This window comes from Bos grunniens, chromosome 4 (genome assembly GCF_055505025.1).
Source record: "Bos grunniens cultivar Pamir isolate PY7600 chromosome 4, Bosgru_T2T1.0, whole genome shotgun sequence".
Taxonomy (NCBI): Eukaryota; Metazoa; Chordata; class Mammalia; order Artiodactyla; family Bovidae; genus Bos; species Bos grunniens.
In genome coordinates, this window is record NC_141168.1 from 22,734,731 (window position 1) to 22,756,229 (window position 21,499).

Genomic DNA, 21,499 nt, shown 5'->3' on the forward strand with positions numbered 1-21,499 from the left:
TTGGAAAACTTAGCAGTGGCCACAGGACTGGAAAAGGTCAGTTTTCATTCCAGTCCCAAAGAATGGCAATGCGAAAGAATGCTCAAACTACCACACAATTGTACTCATCTCACACGCTAGTAAAGTAATGTTCAAAATTCTCCAAGCCAGGCTTCAACAGTATGTGAACCGTGAACTTCCAGATGTTCAAGCTGGTTTTAGAAAAGGCAGAGGAGCCTGAGATCAAATTGTCAACATCCGCTGGATCATCGAAGAAGCAAGAGAGTTCCAGAAAAACATCTATTTCTGCTTTATTGACTGTGCCAAAGTCTTTGACTGTGTGGATGACAATAAACTGTGGAAAATTCTTCAAGAGATGGGAATATCTGACCACCTGACCTGCCTCTTGAGAAACCTGTATGCAGGTCAGGAAGCAACAGTTAGCACTGGACATGGAACAACAGACTGGTTCCAAATAGGAAAAGGAGTACTCTAGGCTGTATATTGTCAGCCTGACCATTTAACTTCTATGCAGAGTACATCATGAGAAACGCTGGACTGGAAGAAACACAAGCTGGAATCAAGATTGCCGGGAGAAATATCAATAACCTCAGATATGCAGATGACACCACCCTTATTGCAGAAAGCAAAGAGGTACTAAAGAGTCTCTTGATGAAAGTGAAAGAAGAGAGTGAAAAAGTTGGTTTAAAACTCAACATTCAGAAAACGAAGATCATGGCATCTGGTCCCATCACTTCATGGCAAATAGATGGGGAAACAGTGGGAACGGTGAGAGACTATTTTTTGTGGCTCCAAAATCACTGCAGCTGGTGACTGCAGCCATGAAATTCAAAGATGATTGCTCCTTGGAAGAAAAGTTATGACCAACCTAGACAGCATATTAAAAAGGAGACACATTACTTTGCCGACAAAGGTTCGTCTAGTCAAAACTATGGTTTTTCCACTCGTCATGTATGGATGTGAGAGTTGGACTGTAAAAAGCTGAGTGCCGAAGAATTGGTGCTTTTGAACTGTGGTGTTGGAGAAGACTCTTGAGAGTCCCTTGGACTAAAGGGAGATCTAACCAGTCCATCCTAAAGGAAATCAGTCCCTAATATTCATTGGAAGGACTGATGTTGAGGTTGAATCTCCAATACTTTGGCCACCTGGTACAAAGAACTGACTCATTGGAAAAGACCCTGATTCTGGGAAAGACTGATGGCGGGAGGAGAAGGGGACAATGGAGGATCAGATGGTTGGATGGCACCACCGACTCAATGGATATGAGTCTGAGTAAACTCCGGGAGTTGGTGATGGACAGAGGCCTGGCGTGCTGCAATCCATGTGGTTGCAAAGAGTCAGACATGACTGCACTCATGAACTGATTACATACATTAATGGTAAATATTGATTTGTATAATCTTTACTTTATAGATATATATATGGTGCTGGTGGTTTAGTTGCTAAGTTGTGTCTGACTCGAGAACCATAGAAGGCTTCTCTGTCCGTGGGATTTCCCAGGCAAAAATTCTGGAGTGGGTGGCCATTTCTTTCTCCAGGGGGTCTTGCCGACCCTGTGATGAAACCCACATCTACTGCATTGCAGGTGGATTCAGTTTACTGACTGAGCTACCAGGGAAGCCCAGGTATATGTATATGTGCATATTTATTTATTCATTTCTTTTTTTTTTTCCACACACACATAGTAGGAGTATACCAGATCAGGGTGTAAAATACACATACTTCACTGTTCTGTTTGCAAGCCATTGATCCAGAGAATAGAGAATTTAAGAATGCTCTCCAGACAGGCTGATATGACTCACGGCATAGAGCACTTCGTAATGTGTTTTTATGTCTCACCCACCTACATGACTCTAGGGTCCTTGATGCAGGATGTTGGTCAGCTCTGTCACTGCATTCCCCTCCGTGCCTAGTACAGTACAGTTCACTGGTAGAAGCTCACTGTAAAACTTCCTGCATAAACTGGTGTATGAAGCCGTCTCTGAAAATGACACTGATACAAGCCAGCCAACTTAGGTCTGTGATTAACTGAGCATATGTGAGGAAAATGCATATTCGTTTGCAGTGGGCCATTTGCTGTTTATGACCAGTCTATGCTTATATCTTCTCTACCCATGACAATTAGATCTAACTTCATTTGTTCAAGCTCTAATTAATTCATTGTTCGTCCTTTAGGAAGTATTCAGAAATTACAAACAACATTGCTGCTAAGACAAATTGTGCCTCTTATTAGCTGGTTAGGCAGTGGTTTAAGGCGAGGGAGTGTGCCTATTGATTATTCATAAAGAGCAAATATGACATAACCAAACAACAAGAGAACATAAGCATGAGGGGATGCTAGCAAATAATATCTCACAGCCAAGAGTGAAAATGAAGTGCTCAGCTGTGTCTGACTTTTTAGGACCCCAGGGACTGTAAGCCCGCCAGGCTCCTCCATCCGTGGGATTTTCCAGGCAAGAATAGTGGAGTGGGGTGCACGTTTCTCATCGCGTTGCTCACCTTGGAAATTAGCACAGGAATAAATAGCATTGTTAAGAAAGCAACAACAAGGAGAAAGAGAGTCACCTTCAAGCTCTCGAGTCACCCCGGCCACACACGCCATGCCTTCACCATCTGCCCTCACTACATTCAAGTATTCAATGGGCGTCTGCCATGCAGGTCATGGCTTTTGGCCAGTTGTCAAATAACAATTCTTTTTTTCATCTGAAGAAAAGATAAGCTTGACCAACTCTGACTACAAGGCTGAACCACTCTATTCCAGAAGGTAATGTATGCAAGTTACAACACTGTAAAGGAAGGAAAGGATGAGATAATCTTTAAATTTTTATATATCTTTCTCTGACTTGAGAAACTGCATGCTTGACTTTGTAGTAATACTGAGTTGACCAAAAAGTTAGTTTGTGTTTTTCCAGAGCAAACCCAATATTTTGTAGCGTTTTTACTGGAGAATACAGGATGCCTGCCTGTTAGGTCTCCACACTGGGGCAGGTAGTCTGATTGGATGTCAATGACTAAACCATAAAGCGATGATCAGGAGATGTCCATGAAATGTTGAACTCGAACTCAATGAACTTGTTTTGACTACTGTTTCTAAACTATTTGAATTTCTGAAACGAAAGAAAACCCTATCAGAGGACTGAAAATTTATTGTAGGAATGTAACTTAATATGACTATTCTTTAATATTATGAGGAAAATAAAAGAGATGTTATTAAAACAGCAAACATTTTTGCTGTGCCTCTTCCATTCAGAGCATTATAGAGGGAAGCAAAGTGATCATTTTAGGTCTTGAAGAAAAGGAAGTCTTCCTTTTTCCTTGATCAACTAATTTTCTAGTAGAAGGTACTGTCATAAAAATGCAGGAGGAATCAGAATAAGAAGAAACTAGATCACTGAAGGATGTATTTATTTTCAAATGTACAAAGCAGTACATGTATCTACCCACCTATTCTAAACATGAGTTTAAGAGAAGTCAAAAGGGATGAAAACTAAATAATAATAACCATGATGTTTCAAATTTGCTTTTACAATGGGAGTCACTTTCATGTTCATTACCTGTTTTTATGCCTCCAACATAGTGCTACACTGGGACTGTTACCTGGGGAAATGTGATTGACTCTTAAGTATAAATTTAGAAAGGGAGGAAAGAATGTAGGATGGATAGATGGATGTACATTCCAAAAAGCTACAGCCAGATGCTTCAGTAATTTACTTGTATTTAACCTACTCCTTTGAATGTACATCATTCCCCTTAAGGAGATCAAGTAAGGTAAAAAGGCAACAAAGTTCTCTCCAAACAAGTCCCATCTCTATGACTGGTCTAACATTCTGGTCCATCCCTCTTCTCATAGACTCTGACAAACTGTCTCTGGACCAGTCTTTCCCAAGTCTACTTCACTATCCACCCTAAGCTCCACCAACCTGATTAATCTACGCTGAAGATCCCTTTCACAGTGATAGTCCATTTCTCAAAAACCTTCTATGGCTTCAACTTCCATTACATTAATCCAAAATTCTCTCTCTGGGTTTCAGGGCTCTCCTGAAAACACTCTCTCCTGGCCCAATTATTATGCTCCCACATTTCTGCAGGATGCTCATTATCTCATAAGACTTTTCACTTACGCCTTTCCATTCATTCAGAGCACAATTCATTTCAGTGACTTTCAGAACAAACATATTCAGTATAAATGAAATCAACAATACATGGGCTAAGAGGGCAGTGTAAATACTACCAGGTATTCAAACTGCCATTCTACTTCGTCAGAATAGCTCCCAGGGTATGCAAATAGGGAGACACAAATCCAGGTCTTTTGATCAGACCCAGGTCCTGGCTATCTTTTCTTTGGTATCAGCATCTAGCCACTGTGACTCTGTAACCTGGTATTTTAAAACATATATTTTGAATGCACTAGAATGCCTATCATTCATAAGGGAAATACTTCTCTTAGAGCTTAACCAAAAAGGAAAAAGAAAAACCCTGGAGAAAAACCTAATTGCATTGTATTTACCATGTTAAGAAATGGTAGTTAATTTCTAAGTTGCTAAGTGATTTCCACAGATAATCATGATATCTGATTTTCCCCTTAGGGGCAAGAGTAGCTGCTAATGCTCATATATGACTGAAACTCCATCATACAGCCTACCTAAATCCTACCCGTCTTTTAAAAGCTTAGCTTCAGGCCTACTGTCTCCAGCCTGCATTCATCTCCCTCTTTTCCCTAGCTTTCACAGACCACGGAACGCAATTATGTGTTTATATCTCATCGTTCACTGTCTGTGGGTGTTTCTAATGTAATCATCTCTTCCCAGCTATATTTTCATTTCTCTGAGTACAGAAACTGTGCTTGTAGTTTTTTTCTCTATGTCTCATGGTTCCTAACACAATGTGCCACTCATGTTAAGAACTCCACGGGATGACCTTTTGGACAACATCATACACAAGGTTTGGGGTCAGACACACCTCGGTTGAAATCTCACATCTCCAGATATTTAACCAGAGGACTTCTTGACTCGCCCCCACCCCTCAGACTCCTGATCTACAAAACAGGGAAACAATACCTCCCTTGGAGGGTTAATGTAAAGTTGTCAGTGATGTACGCATTGGAAGAATGCCCTATATTCACCATATAATATATACAAGGAAAGCTCCTGAAATAGAGTAGCACTCATTACAAGGTAGTTGGACCATAAAAAAGGCTGAGTATCGAAGAATTGATACTTTTCAACTGTGGTGTTAGAGAATTCTCTTGAGAGTTCCTTGGACTGCAAGGAAATCAAACCAATCAATCCTAAAAGAAATCAGTCCTGAATATTCATTGGAAGGATTGATGCTGAAACTGAAGTTCCAATACTTTGGTCACCTGATGCAAAGAACTGACTTATTAGAAAAACCCTGACTTAAATTGAAGAAACTGGGGAAAACCACTAGACCATTCAGGTATGACCTAAATCAAATCCCTTATGATTATACAGTGGAAGTGAGAAACAGATTTAAGGGACTACGTCTGATAGAGTGCTTGATGAATTATGGATGGAGGTTCGTGACATTGTACAGGAGACAGGGATCAAGAACATTCCCATGGAAAAGAAATGTAAAAAAAGCAAAATGGCTGTCTAAGGAGGCTTTACAAATAGCTGTGAAAAGAAGAGAAGCAAAAAGCAAGGGAGAAAAGGAAAGATATATTCATTTTAATGCAGAATTCCAAAGAATAGCAAGGAGAGATAAGAAAGCTTTTCTCAGTGATCAATGCAAAGAAATAGAGGAAAACAATAGAATGGGAAAGACTAGAGATCTCTTCAAGAAAACTAGAGATACCAAGGGAACATTTCATGCAAAGATGGGCTCAATAAAGGACAGAAATGGTATGGACCTAACAGAAGGAGAAGATATTAAGAAGAGGTGGCAAGAATACACAGAAGAACTATACAAAAAAGATCTTCATGACCTAGATAATCATAATGATGTGATCACTCACCTAGAGCCAGACATCCTGGAATGTGAAGTCAAGTGAGCCTTAGGAAGCATCCCTACGAACAAAGCTAGTGGAGGTGATGGAATTCCAGTTGAGCTATTTCAAATCCTAAAAGATGATGCTGTGAAAGTGCAACATTCAATATGCCAGCAAATTTGGAAAACTCAGCAGTGGCCACAGGACTGGAAAAGGTCAGTTTTCATTCCAATCCCAAAGAAAGGCAATGCCAAAGAATGCTCAAACTACTGCACAATTGCACTCATCTCACATACTAGTAAAGTAATGCTCAAAATTCTCCATGCCAGGCTTCAACAGTATGTGAACTGTGAACTTCCAGATGTTCAAGCTGGATTTAAAAAAGGCAGAAGAATCTGAGATTAAATTGCCAACATCCGCTGGATCTTCGAAGAAGCAACAGAGTTCCAGAAAAACATCTATTTCTGCTTTATTGACTATGCCAAAGTCTTTGACTGTGTGGATGACAATAAACTGTGGAAAATTCTTCAAGAGATGGGAATATCTGACCACCTGACCTGCCTCTTGAGAAACCTGTATGCAGGTCAGGAAGCAACAGTTAGCACTGGACATGGAACAACAGACTGGCTCCATTTAGGGAAAGGAGTACGTCAAGGCTGTATATTATCACCCTGCTTATTTAACTGATATGCAGAGTACATCATGAGAAAAGCTGGGGTGCACGAAGTACAAGCTGGAATCAAGACTGCCGGAAGAAATAGCAATAACCTCACATCAGCCTTATGGCAGAAAGTGAAAAACAACAAAAGAGCCTCTTGATGAAAGTGAAAGAGGAGAGTGAAAAAGTTGGCTTAAAGCTCAACATTAAGAAAACTAAGATCATGGCATCCGGTCTTGTCACTTCATGGCAAATAGATGGGCAAATAGTGGAAACAGTGTCAGACTTTATTTTGGGGGGCTCCAAAATCACTGCAGATGGTGATTGCAGCCATGAAATAAAAAGATGCTTACTCCTTGGAAGTAAAGTTATGACCAACTTAAACAGCATATTAAAAAGCAGAGACATACTTTGTCAAGAAAGGTCCATCTAGTCAAGGCTATGGTTTTTAGAGTGGTCATGTATGGATGTGAGAGTTAGACTGTGAAGAAGGCTGAGTGCCAAAGAATTGATGCTTCTGAACTCTGGTGTTGGAGAAGACTCTTGAGAGTCCCTTGGACTGCAAGGAGATCCAACCAGTCCATCCTAAAGGAGATCAGTCCTGGGTGTTCATTGGAAGGACTGATGTTGAAGCTGAAACTCCAGTACTTTGGCCACCTGATGTGAACAGCTGACTCAGTGGAAAAGACCCTGATGCTGGGAAAGGCAGGAGGAGAAGGGGACACAGAGGATGAGATGTTTGGATGGCATCACCAACTCAATGGACATGAGTTTTGGTAAACTCTGGGAGTTGGTGATGGACAGAGAGGTCTGGTGTGCTGCAGTCTATGAGAATGCAAAGTCAGACATGATTGAGTGACTGAACTGAACTGAACTAATGCTGGGAAAGATTGAAGGCAGGAGGAGAAGTGGGTGATAGAGGACAAGATGGTTGGATGGCATCACTGACTCAATGGACATGAATTTGAGCAAGCTCTGGGAGATGGTGAAGGAGAGGGAAGCCTGGCACGCTGCAGTCCATGGGGTTACAAAGCGTTGGACATGACTGAGCAACTGAACAACAAATGCTACTAACCGTTAATTAATGTGTTCCTTTATTTGAAAACGTGCCTATCAAATAAATGATATAGTATTTGTATCATGAAAATTTGCATATCACTGAGTCTCAATAAATAGGACTTCCTTTGAAACATTTAAGGATTCAGTTTACAATAACGGGGCTGTCTAGAGATTACCTGGAGCTTCGTAACCAAATCCATGTCTGCATACCATTTAGAGCTCACAACACCCTTTCATATACATTATCAGTCTTTCTTAACTTGCAGACAAGAGACGCCGGAGACCGTATTCATGCAAGCAGCCTGGCAGCACCTGGTGACTATGGACAGTGTACTTCATATGTACTCTAGGCAAGTGCTGGGCCCCCTCTCTGGTCTGTTCTTCCTCTAGTCACACTTCAGCCAGGTCTCTGCAAACATGACGTCTTCTGAAGAATTTCAAGGAAGGTCTGACATCTATAATAGCTTCCTAACTACTATCATCTTAAATTCCATCTTCTTTTTCTTTTGTTAGAACTTATTATAATTGGATACCATAGAAGACTCTTGAGAGTCCCTTGGACTGCAAGGAGATCAATCCCTTCAGGACGGACAGTCAATCCTAAAGGAAATCAACCCCAAATATTCAATGGAAAGATTGATGCTGAAGCTCCAATACTGTGGCCAGCTAATGTGAAGAGCTGACTCACTGGAAAAGACCCTGATGCTAGAAAAGAATGAAGGCAAAAGGAGAAGGGGGTGGCAGAGGATAAGGTGGTTAGATAGCATCACCAACTCAACACACATGAATTTGAGCAAACTCTGGAAGATAGTTAAGGACAGAGAAGTCTGGGGTGCTGCAGTCCATGCAGTCATAAAGAGCTGGAAATGACTTAGCGACTGAACTACAATATATCTATTCACCTATTTGTTTATTCTCCATTTGCCTCACTGCAATGTAAGCCCCAGGAGAGCAGGAACTTAGGTTGATTTATAGGTGTATATGTTGAACTATGTGAATGGAAAAAACGTTGCCTGCTGTGTCAGGTATAATAGGATGTTGCAGCCATCAGGCCATCACATTACAGCAGCCCCGACAGTGAGCCCTGAGGAAACTCAGGGTGGAAACAGGACACTCCGATTTAGCTGTGACCCACTCCAGCCACCCACAATGATGCACCCTAAGGAGACTCGGGATGAGAAAGCATATGATACCAGCCCCAGACAGCTCAGGTGCTCATCAAAGCAATAATTTCACTGATGTTGAAGTTACTGCATCTTCCCATATATAGAAAGGCACTAAATTTCTTAACTTCAGATATCTACGTGTGTGCGTGCGTAGTTACTCAGTCTTGTCTGACTCTGTGATCCCAGGCACTGTAGCCCACCAGGCTCCAATGTCCATGGGATTCTCCAGGCAAGAATACTGGAGTGAGTTGACATTTCCTCCTCTAGAGGATGTTCCCTCAGGGGTCAAACCCACATCTCCTGTGTCTCCTGCAAGGCAGGTGAATTCTTTACCCGCTAAGCCATCAGGGAAGCCCTGAGATGTCTGGTTTTCTTTAATTAACAGGAATCTTTGGATATTTTGACTATCCTGACTCCTCCCTTACTTCTTTAGAACAGTCCCTCAGAGCTGAGAGACTGTGTCCTGGGCTTAAGTCCTTGGCAAATTCACCAAGTGAAAGTCACTCAGTTGTGTCTGACTCTTAGCAACCCCATGGACTATAGTCCATGGAATTCTCCAGGCCCGAACACTGGAGTGGGTATAGTCTTTCCCTTCTCCAGGGGATCTTCCCAACCCAGGGATCAAACCCAGGTCTCCCACACTGCAGATTCTTTACCAGCTGAGCCACAAGGGAAGCCCAAGAATACTGGAGTGGGTAGCCTATCCCTTCTCTAGGGGATCTTCCCAACCCAGGAATCTAACTGGGGTCTCCTGGTGGTTCTTTACCAACTAAGCTATCACCAGATAAAACATAATTCTCAGCTTTTAGGTCATGCATTAGTTTTCAGTGGACAACTTAGGAAAGTGCGTAAGATGCTGCAGGTACTTTAGAGACACTTGCTGAATAAATATAAACTTGCTGGATTCTGGTCTAGTTCCAGCCATGAACATGGAAGACTAGAAACTCTAGGAGGTGACAGTTATCCCTGAATCCATTAATGACTAACGGAAGTACTATTTTTACCGCTTCTCCCCAACCCCATCAGAGCCCTCCCAACCCATCCTTCTGAGAAGAATAAAGCTGCAGAGCTTATCTGCTGCCCTACTCTCACACTGAGCCCATCCCCCATGTCCTCTGACCTTCAATGGTACCAGACAGTAAAACTGGAACCTGTGAGAAGAAACGTGTTTATGCAACATGGTATTCTAGGTCTTATCACCTTTCTTTCATGCCTCTTTAAGACTACTGTTTAACGATCACACCTGAATGTAAGAAAAGAGCATGGGGCTAATGACATTCCTTGGGCAGAATAACTTGAAAAAAAAAATTTTTTTTTTTTTTTAAAATTATCACCAGTAACACATTCTCGTGTGTTCCAATCCTGCAGCTCTCAATCTGGCCCCCTGTAAGAAGTAACATATGCTCATAATAAATCTTTAAAATGGCTCTATTAATAGAGAGGCTGCAGTGACAGTTTTATAAATGGGCCCCATCTTTATGCAAACTGTGTTTTATTAGATTGCCTTATAATGATTTGCAATAAGAATACAGAGATGAATTCTGAGGCAGGAACTCCAAATACTCCTAAGCCAGTCAGGAGTTTCAAAGCCCATGAATTCTGGGTGGCGGACTATGCATGCCGGGAACCGCAGACATCAACAGATTAGTTTTGCTACAGTTGTATGCTTCTTCTCCGCCTGCTTTTTCCAATCAGATAGTAACAGTCTAATAACTGGCTTTGTGTCTGTCAATCCAATTACTTCTTATTTGGGATGTGCTGGCACTCCATTAAATCGGCAGACAGATGGCCGGGTCTCTCATTACCCTCCGACTGAATAATTAGCTTCCCGGGCACATAATTGGGGAAGGAGTCCATCTAGATAAAGTCAGGTGTCTTCTAAAGAAAACCAAAGACACAGATCACTAAAAGTAAATTCATGAGCCTAATGTTACACTGATGCCATGCCTAAAATAGGCAAAGCCATCTAGCTTACCCTTCAGCCAACCTAGGAACCCGCCTGGGCAGGCTTGATTAGGAAGGGTGGCCCTTTGGTCATCTTTCCACTAGAGCCCTTTACTGCCAGAAATCTGACTGATCTGCATTCCAGGGAAAAAAAAAACCAGTTTAGTCTGGGATCCGAGTGACATCACCTTGGGAAAGCAAAACTGTTCTTTCATCTGACCTGATTTCATTAAGAAATTAAAGGAGTAGGACACATTAAAATAAGCTCCCTATGGAGAAAGTCAAGTAGAACTTAACCCACAACTTTTAAGGGTGAGGCCTGGGTAACTACAGTAAATAAAAATACATCACAAGAATTTTAACAAAGTTATCTTATAATTATAAATCTTCATAGGATGCTCACAGTATAATTAAGGAAAAGAAATTTTAAAGGAAGAACCATCATTTATCTTCTATATTCTGGACTCTATTTACCATAACAACCACCATTTATTAGTAACAGGTATCCCATAAACTCTCTGTGAATCAATTTAAGGATATCACAAAGTTGTTAATAATCATGATGATAATTTTTAGAAGGAAAAAGGTGATGTAGTGGGTGAAATTAATGCCCCCAAATATTGTGAGAGTTTACTACTAAGAGCTCACATGGTTGACAGAGACCCTTTTCCAGTTCCCTTCCCTCTTGGAGCAGCTATGTCACAAACCTCTCACTATCATGGTCAAATTCTGATTAGTTAGTGAGCATTCAGTGGGTTAGAAGCCCAGGAATGAAAATGGCAAATTAATATGGAGTCAGCATGATGTTATGGAGGAATATGGCTTGGGTATCCAAAGACTGGATGCCAATCTGGGTGTCCAATTCATAATTAGGAACCCTGGGCCTCAGTTTACTGGTGAAATGAACTTCCCGGACACTGAGCATATGCCGCCCCCCCCACAACCTTACATGAGTCAATATGGGAGGCTGGCATAATACGACCTTTTCCTCAGCTTTCCTAGAAGCTAAGACTAATTCCCTGAGGGCGCTAAAAGGGACCTGAAGTCTCACTGCTATCTCATTATGAATATTCATTTCCAAAGGCCACAAAGACGAACAAAATCCCAGCTGCAGGGAACAGAGGGTCAACATACTAAAACAGCACTAAAAGCAAGAAGGCATGAAAGTGCTGAATCACTGCAGCAGACAACTTTATGGCCCTTTAATGAGGATTATATTTTTTCATGGTTGTGGCTAAAGGGAAAGGCAGGCCCATGAACAATCATTCTCCCCTTTCAATGTGTCTTCATTCCTTATTTATGGAGGATAATAGTTATATTCGATGATAGTTATATATGAACTTGCTTGTGTAACACCTGACTTTTTTTTTTTTAAGTTCTTTGAATACACAATCTCTTTGATGGAACACTTAAAGCACTCACAATGAATAGCTGCTGCAGAAAAAGAGGGATTAAAAGTGATTAGACTGGGAGATGCTCAGTCAATGGAGCCAGAGAGTTCTGCTATTGAAGAAGAGAAGGTGCTCAGTGGCAGATAGTTGTAAAACATTCTGGCTGTTATCAATAGCATGGACATGGCCAGCGACACTAATATAATGACAGAAAGAACACCTCGGCTGGAAGAACTGAAACTTGAATGAGTTAAATTCAAGGTGGTGCCGTTCAGGTGCTAAGAGAAGAGATGGAATAACCTAGAGAGTAAAGTTCAGTATCAAGAAAAGGGTGATTTAATTTGGAGACTTTACAAATACTAAAAATTAAGTATGAATTCCAAGGCAGAAGAGGGAGGCTCTGCTTCCAGGCTCCCCAGGGAGGTCAGAGAGTGTCAAGGTCTTCAGTAGGGGTGAGAAGGGTCTAAGCTGCCACTGGCCTTCTGAATTAATTCACCACTTAAAATGGGAAGCAGTCTATGACTCATCTGGACAGCAAAGGTGAAAATACCACTCTAAGTACTGAAGTCACCTGAATGTATCAATATATGAGACAGCATCTCTAAAGAGTTATTTTTCCAACTAGGAGACTTTATGAAGGATTCAAAGTCAATTACAAAGACTGGATATTAGGGGGAAAAACCCATTGAGCAAAATACTGGGTAAGATACATGAGGATAAAATGGCTCCACAAGCTCAAGCTCCTCAAATCTAATTCTTGAATTGTCTCTTACTATATCAAGAGAGGCTATGGGGGAAAAAGAACTACAGAAGTCATGGGGATATTTTCTTGGGTGTTGGGAGAGCCAATGTAAAGCCAAAAGTCCTCTTGGGGTCATATGTCTGAGACTCAGAGTTCAAAAGTTACATGAGCTTCTGATAAATACAGTCAAGGTCAACAGAGCACCATTGCCTCTGTCAGAGTCTCTTCGAATCACCAGTGAAGATGGTAAGAAGAGGTGCAAGGCTCCCTGATCAAGTTCCTCTTTGAGGATTCCGAGGCCTCACTTTTATTAAACATCTTCATTTGCCAATTAAACACACTGTGCTTTTCCCACTAATTGACACATTTTTACAGGTAAAGAAGAAAAAGTGTGGGGTAAGAGGGAATGCCTCAAAAAGCCAAGGGCACGTCTGTCTTTGCTTTTTGGGAGCCAGTCCTGCAGAGGTTCCGAAGGCAAGGACTGTTCCGTCCCATCTGGGACGTGACAACTCCCTGTCAGCCTCCGTCTATGCTAAGGAGGTTCCAGACCCACTCAGACAACCCGAACTTGACTATCCCATTTGATACTTAATCCCGAAGAGCTGTAAACACACCATTTTACACAGTTGTTTTTTCAGAGCAGCAAAACTGTCTCAGTCTTTACAGCTCCATTTCTATGCAAAAATGCATATTCTACAATAGCTCCATTTATGGCTTCATCATAGCATAGTAATTTACACTTTTGTTCCTCTGAACAATTTTCTTCTATAGCAGTTTTTTCCCCATTTTCTATATATATTTTAATGAAAACGCGTTAGTTGTAAATCAAATAATCACTTTCTATGGACAATATGAAAAGTCCCTTTGGGGGTGTTTTAAATGATGAACCGTTACGGGCTGTTTAATTGTGATCTGAGCAGAAGTAAATGTGAAAGCTCAAAAGAGAACATCCAAGACTATGGGAGGGGCGAGAGAAAAGGCAGTCGATCCCCTCACTCAGGGTCCTTAACCCGGGGTCTGTGAATCCCCCGACGCAGTGTGTAACACTGCATGGGTCTGGGCATAGCAGCCTTTCTCCAGGGTCCGCAGCTGTCACCAGATTTTCACAGGCAGCTGTAACCATCCCTTCCCAAATTCCCTAAACCACAGAATTCAATAGTCCCTCATCTGCACGGAAACAAACAATGTTCAATTTAGTTTCCATGCATCATACGTAAAAGTAAAAGGAAGCAACCACAGAGGTAAGTTTTATTTAGAGCCACAGATGTTTGCTTTCTAAATCTCAGATAGTATTTTCAGTTCATAAAGATGAAACATACTAAGAAACCTGATCAGTTTTAGCTAACATAATTCATGGTTGGGGACACTGTGTAGACACACAGCTCTGGGTTTTAATCCTGATGCTACACCCAGCCTGCTGCTCAGCTTGGAGCAAGCCAATGAGCTTTTCCAGGCCCTGGTTCAGAACTACTAGAAGCAGTGAACACATCCAAAATGTAATTTAGTGATGCACTCTCACTGAGATTTTGTTTTGAAATACTTTTACTAACCAAATTGCATTTATTAAACAATAATCTGTTTCTCCTTTAAAAAATTAACCCAAGTTTATATAACTGCCAACAGAACTCCTGATCAGCTTCATTCCATTTGTCTAAGCACATGACCAACAAGTATTTATTAAGTTCCGAGCAGGTGTGAGGACCTATTTAGGATGCTAAGGACACATACCTGAGCTAGAGTAGACCTAGTTTCCACTGCTACAGCGCCTACAGTAAGTCCTACATCTCGAGGTGATATAACACCAGTCAGAAAAATAATAAACCTACTTGTAATTTTGTAGCCATATCATGAGTGCATCCATACGCATGAAAATCCTGAAAATAACTTGTGAAGCGTACCACCAACTTCACAGGCTTCTAGAAGCTGGGAATCCAGGACAGTCAGCTGCTGAATGAGATCAGCTGTCAGCTTCCTTCTAGTTCTAAAATATTAAGATTTCTAAAACATTAAGATCTTATCATTCTAAGTGGAGACGACAGGACCCCATAGTTCAACCACAATAAAAATGATTCTTCAATGATTAAAACATTCCCACGTCTCCCCAATCTACATAAATGTCTTCTTTCATGAAAACCTAATTATGTCTGTAACTAAAGTAGGTATTTATAACGATAATTCAATTTATGTAATGTACATCTGCCTCCATGCTTCAGAGAGTTGAGTTTAAATGTCTTTTCTGATTACTAATTATTTTCTAAGTAAGTTAATTCTTGGAAAGCTATGGGGACCACAAACCTGTGGATGAACATTCTGTTGATTTGACAAGTGGACTCCACAGAGCCCCCGCAGCGTGTACCATGAACATATACCCAACAATCTCAAGCTGGAGAGGCCCTTTAGTGAAGCTGAAGAACATTTCAGTCATGATTCAATTACCAGCTGGTTGTAAATCTTAAAAGGGTAACCCAGCTCTAGTAATAGGGGATAAATTATACAAAGACTTTGCCTAATCATTTATTTAAAATGGCTTGGATGTGGCCACTCAGAAAATAAAAATTATGTAAAACAGCACCAATGTGATAAAAGCAAAGAGCTTCTACATACATTCTACCAATTTCCTTCCAATAGAACTTTCTACCAAAGTTCTATCACCTTGGTGCAATTTGAGATGTCACCAGTGATCACCCCTGCAGTTCCAGGAAATCCAAGCATGGCTTTTTGCATCATCTGTTTCAGACTACTCAGTGCTTGCTGCTGCTGCTGCTAAGTCGCTTCAGTCGTGTCCGACTCTGTGTGACCCCATAGACGGCAGCCCACCAGGCTCCGCCGTCCCTGGGATTCTCCAGGCAAGAACACTGGAGTGGATTGCCATTTCCTTTTCCAATGCATGAAAGTGAAAAGTGAAAGTGAAGTCGCTTAGTCGTGTCTGACTCTTAGCGACCCCATGGACTGCAGCCTACCAGGCTCCTCCATCCATGGGATTTTCCGGGCAAGAGTACTGGAGTGGGGTGCCATTGCCTTCTCCAACTCAGTGCTTAGCAACTTGTATTAAGTGTCCCCAGTGGGATGGGCAGGGACTCATTAGCAGCTTCAATCTTTAGGACTATTAAGCAATCTTAGGTAAAGGCATCTCTTAGACTTTTCCAGTGAAAATCAATTCATCAAATTCCTTTCCTGTCTATACTCTATTGCATGCTCTATTGCTCTAAAAGCTTGATCCTCCTCCAGCTGGGCTAAGTGCAGTTCACTCAGCAAGCACTGATTCATTGACCACACTGCAGACCATAAAGTAGGCTGACTCTTCTGCTGGGAAGATCAGGTTGTGTTAGATATGTGCTCAATATTTACCAGGTTGGAGGCAGCTCTGGGCTCCCTCAGGAGCCACCTAACTCTATAAAGTCAGGTCTGTTACACGAGAATATGTACTTTTACTAATTATGTGGTCAATGGGCTGAAGATCTTGCTGGCCATGATCTTCATGGCAAATCCTTACACTCCTTCTACCAGATGATCAATATATTGATTACTACATCTAAGATGAAGAGTTAAAAACGAAATATGGTAATACAATTGTGATGGTTCAAATGCACAAACTAACACACAAAGTCTGTCATTATTTTCAACAACACTGTATTCTTAGAAACTGAAAGTCTTTTCTCCTCCAGAATTGTCAAAATAACATTTTCTCTTTGAAATGGATAGCCTTAGACTGATCAGTATACCTGCTATTATTGTAATTGTGTCTGACTCTTTGCAACCCCAAGGACTATAGCCCGCCAGGCTCCTCTGTCCATGGAATTCTCCAGGCAAGAATACTGGAGTGAGTGGCTGGCCATTCTGTTCTCCAGGGCGTCTTCCTGACCCGGGGATTGAACCTGGGTCTCCTGTAATGCAGGTGGATTCTTTACCATCTGATCCATCAGGGAAGACCATTATAATGGTAACACAATCTTATAATGGAAGTAAATAACTGAGGTACAGAGTCCTGTAATTTGAGCATGGCTATTTCTAGGTCAGTAATGGGCAAAGAATCCAGGACTTTCAAATCTTCCTCTGGTCTTCTTTGCAATATAATGCTTTGTTTTGCTTTATTATCAAATGGTAGCCGCATATTGTTAGTGTGGTTGACTATAAAATTATATTCGAAAGCATGGATGAAACTAAAAATTGAAGGAATTAAGAGATACAAAAGAAAAACGTGCTATTTTATGTCGGGGTGGAGGGAGGTGCTGACACGCGGCATAGAATTGAACCAAAGTCGGCAAAATCCAAAGTGGCACAAGGTAGAGAGCTGCTGAAACCGGAAGCCTGCAGAAAATGCTTTTCTCACCCCAGTGTTCCAGAACTTTTCAAATAATTCCCTTTCTTCCTTCATACTATCTTTAGCTAAGATATAATTCACATCCCATACAATTTACCCTTTTAAAGTTTATAATCCATTGATTTCTAGTATATTCACACAATTGTGCAGTCATCACCAAAATCAACTTTAGAATATTTATTTCATCACCCCCAAAAGAACCCCTACACCCATCAGCAGTGGTTCTCCATTTCTCCCCCAATTCACCCCTACCTCCAGCCCAGGCCACCACCAATCTACTTCCTATTTCTATACATTTGTTAGTTCCAGACTTTTTATATAAACAGAATCATACAGTAGGTCGACTTTGTGACTGGCTTCTTTCATTTAGCATAATGTTTTCAAAGTTCATCCATGTTATAGCATGGATCTGTGCTTTATTCAGAATAATATCCCATTATATGGATGCAGTGCATTTTATTTATTTATCCATTCATCAGTTGGTAGATGACTCTTGCCTTTTAACATGTTAATAATCCCTCCTCTTGGGACTTCCCTGGTGGTCCAGTGGCTAAGATTTCACATTCCCAATGCAAGCAGCCCGGGTTTGATTCCTGGTCAGGGAACTAGATCTCACATACAGAAACTAGGAGTTCACATGCCACAACTAAAGATCTCAAAACATAGACCTGGAGCAGTCAAATGAATAAATAAACAACAACAACAACAAAACACTCCTCTGGGTTCTTCATTAACTTACAGTCCACAGCTATCACTATTTTTATTTTTTGTTCATAATCATTAACGGAATAGTGACTGAAGAAACCAAGGCAATCCAAAAATGAACTGAAAGCAAGTCTAAAGATAACTGAAAGGCCATATATTTGTATGAAGAATAATCCAGTGAACTGTGAACTAATAGTGGAATAACAAAAAGAAATTGATGTGGGTCTCAGGAACTAGGCAATACGTTATCTAGGAATGTGCTGGTGTGCAGATTCAGTGGCATCACCACGGAACATGACTAAACAGAGAAGGTGGGTTTCATAGTGTTCTCATCATGATTTCTCAATATGACATTAGCACGAGGCAGTGTCACTGTGGGAGCCACTCACTTGCCAGCTCCTGTGTCTTACACATTTTTGAACCTCTCTGAAAGCCTAGAATAGCATCTGGTCCAACCAGAGTTAACAAATATTTATTAAATGATCACATCTTCCAGCTTCAGGGTTCCCTATGAAAATGCCAGAACCTGTCCCTGCACTGGGATCTCACAGCAAAAACCTTCTAAGAGACACACTCTTTCAGGTCATTGCAGGGTATGAAGACATTTGATTCATGGAACTGTACTTAAAATGACTGATTTGTTTAGTGTTGAATAAACATCTGAACCCAATGGATAATCAATTCACAGTATTTGTTGAGCATCTACTATGTGGGAGGCATTGTTCTAGACACCAGGGACAGAACAGACAGAGATATTAATGCAGCTTACATTCCATTCTAGTTAGGCAGACAGACATGAAATAGACATGTATCAAGTAGGACAAGTTAACAGGGCTTTAAAGTCCATGGTAGGAACTTCCCTGGCAGTCCAGTGGTTAAAACTTGCCCTTCCAATGCAGGGGGTGTGAGTTCAATCCCTGGTTGGGGAGCTAATGCTTTATGGCCAAAAAAAAAAAAAAAACATTAAAAAAAGAAGCAATATTGTAACAAATTCAATAAACACTTTAAACAAACAAACAAAAAAAATGGTCTACATTATTAAAAAGAAAAAAAGCTTAAAAAAAATTAAAGACCATGGTAAAGAATCTGACTAGTGTTATGATCTACTTTGTGTTTGTTTTTTTTTTTTAACCAGGATCATGCAAATGGCTGCCATGTGGACAATGAAGTTTACCAGGCAAGAAAAAGTCATGAGAGCATCAGCCATCTATTAAAGTGATACAGATGAGGGATTATGTTGGCCTGGATCAGGACAGGAGCAGTAGAGATGGTGTGAAGTAGCTAGATTCTGTATGTAGTCTGAAGGCAGAGCACACAAGCTTTGCCAATGACCTGGGGTGTATGGGGTATAAAACACAGAGAGGTGTCAAGTATGGCATGAAGAGTTTTGGTTGGAGCCAACAGAAGGATGGGGCTGGCATTTACTGAGATGAGTAAGACAATGATAGGAACAAGTCTAGGGGGAAATTAAGAGTTTTGTTTCAGGTGAATTTAGCTGAAGATGCCAATTAGACATCTAAGTGGAGAAGTCAAGTAAGGAGGTAGATATATGAGTCTAGGGCTGAGAGGAGAGCCTGGCAGGGCGGATAAAAATTTTTAGAATATATGAGTGCATAGTTGGTATTTAAAGGCATGAGATTAGGAAGAGAAAAGAGAGGCACAAAGACTGAGCCCTGAGATATCCTAATTCACAAATGGAAAAGCCAAGGAGTGGGTCACAGCGCTGAGGGAGTGGGTGAGTTGACCAAGAACTGTAGACTACCAGGCTCCTCCATCCATGAGATTTTCCAGGCAAGAGTACTGGAGTGGGGTGCCACTGCCTTCTCCAAGAACCTGTTATAGTATTTTGAATAGACATAAGCTTTATCTCCTTTCCTCTAGAAAACTGTCAAAAACAGTTAAGACTATGAACATTGAGAAGGTCATGTCCCTACTATCTGTGCAAACTTAAATCAGTTGTTTAACCTCTCTGATCCTGTTGCTTCATCTACAAAACAATACCAACTATATGTTGAGGGATTGAATGGCACAACCCATAAAAAAAGTGCTCAATACAGGACCTGACAGAAAACGCTCAATAAATATTACTTCTCATTATTGTTCTCTACGAATCCTTCCTCTTTTATGTCTAAAGCACTTTCCATCTGTATACTGATCATTTGGGATTTATTTACAACGTTGAAGGGTAATGGTAACTACTTTATGTTTATGAGTTATATTGTCAACTAAAGTGTAAGCCATTTGAATTCAGAAACTAGTTCAACCTTCTTGTATTCTCCACAATTCAAGCACAAGACTCTGAGCACTGTAGAAGCTTGAATACATACAAACACACACACACATACATTAGTGGACTAATTTCATTATTTTACATTTTTAACAGGGTAAAGAAGGAAATAGGTCTTTGGGTTTTTCTTCTCCTGGATACTTGGAAGGGAAAACTTAATATGCAATCAACTAACATGTTCCTTAGAGATCCATAAACCATCAGACAGGATGATGAGGTCATCACTGTTAGATCCTACCTGGCCTTCTGTCAGATGGGGGAAGAAGCAGCAAACAACTAAATAAAGATCATCAAAATGTAACATGACACCAGATGTAGATCCTCGACGTAGCCTTAAGTCAGAGGAAAAATGCTGTTCTAGACCTAGTGTTCCAAGCCAAGCAGGTACTGAAGATGCTCTGAGAGCCTTTATTACATTTCTGCAATGAGTGCTGGTCTAAAAGACTCTGACACCTCCATTTTGATGAACTGTTGAGTTGGTTAAAAAGTTCACTGGAGTTTTTCCATATAGAAAAAAACAAAAACAAAAACAAACTTTTGGCCAACCCAACAAAATGAAGCCTCTAAAAACTTTAATAAGAATATAGATGCTTTGAGGATGGCCTATGCAGTCCCCTCCTCAGGGAAGAATCTATAACCCCCAGAAGAATAACTTTGAGAGTAGATTTTCTGTTGCACGGCCATGTCTTTACACAAATTGATTTGTATGATGTCCAAAGATAACTGGCAAAAGTGGGAGAGCTGAGTCATGTGATGAGCACACTGCAGACCAAAGATGCATAGACTCCCCTTGCTGAGGCCCCAGAGCTGCCCTGGTTTCTGTCCTTCCAAAAGAAACCTTGGATTACTGTTCTTTCAAAAATTTTTTTTTGTTTTTTGTTTTGAGGTGGGGTGGGAGTATTGACTTCTTTTACTTACAATTAAAAAAAGAAAGAAAGAAAGAAAAAGCAACTGGGACTTCTCTGGTGGTCCAGGCCCTAAGACTCCACACGTTTACTAAAGGGGACGTGGGTTCAATCCCTAGTCAGGGAACAAAGATCCCACATGCCTCAGAGCAAGATTAAGCAAAACAAAACAGAATTAAAAAATAAAATAAAAAACTATCATTGATATATGTGTATATTGGAAAGAGTATGAGATTTGAAGGAAGAAGACCTTTCAGTAAAAAGGTTTCTAAAGCAAAATCAAGAATATAGAACATTTGCTCATTTCCTTCCTCTATCTCTTCCTTTGACATCTCGTTTGGTGACCTGGAGATAATGGCCTTCTCAGGGGCTGA

At 40.8% G+C, this 21,499-nt stretch overlaps 1 protein-coding gene across 4 annotated transcripts in view; it reads right to left on the minus strand.

Moving 5' to 3' along the window:
- The window catches only part of EXOC4 (exocyst complex component 4), an 802,504-nt gene that overhangs the window by 254,866 nt on the left and 526,139 nt on the right, over window positions 1-21,499 (minus strand). Inside the window, exon 11 of one of the 4 annotated variants that reach the window (XM_086395583.1) lies at window positions 10,145-10,708. The exons of the other annotated variants lie outside the window; for them this stretch is intronic. Within the exon in view, the coding sequence (XP_086251709.1) occupies window positions 10,651-10,708 (58 nt within the window). The 3' untranslated portion in view covers window positions 10,145-10,650. Of the gene's footprint in view, window positions 1-10,144; window positions 10,709-21,499 lie in introns of those variants that run through there. 4 annotated transcript variants of the gene reach the window in all.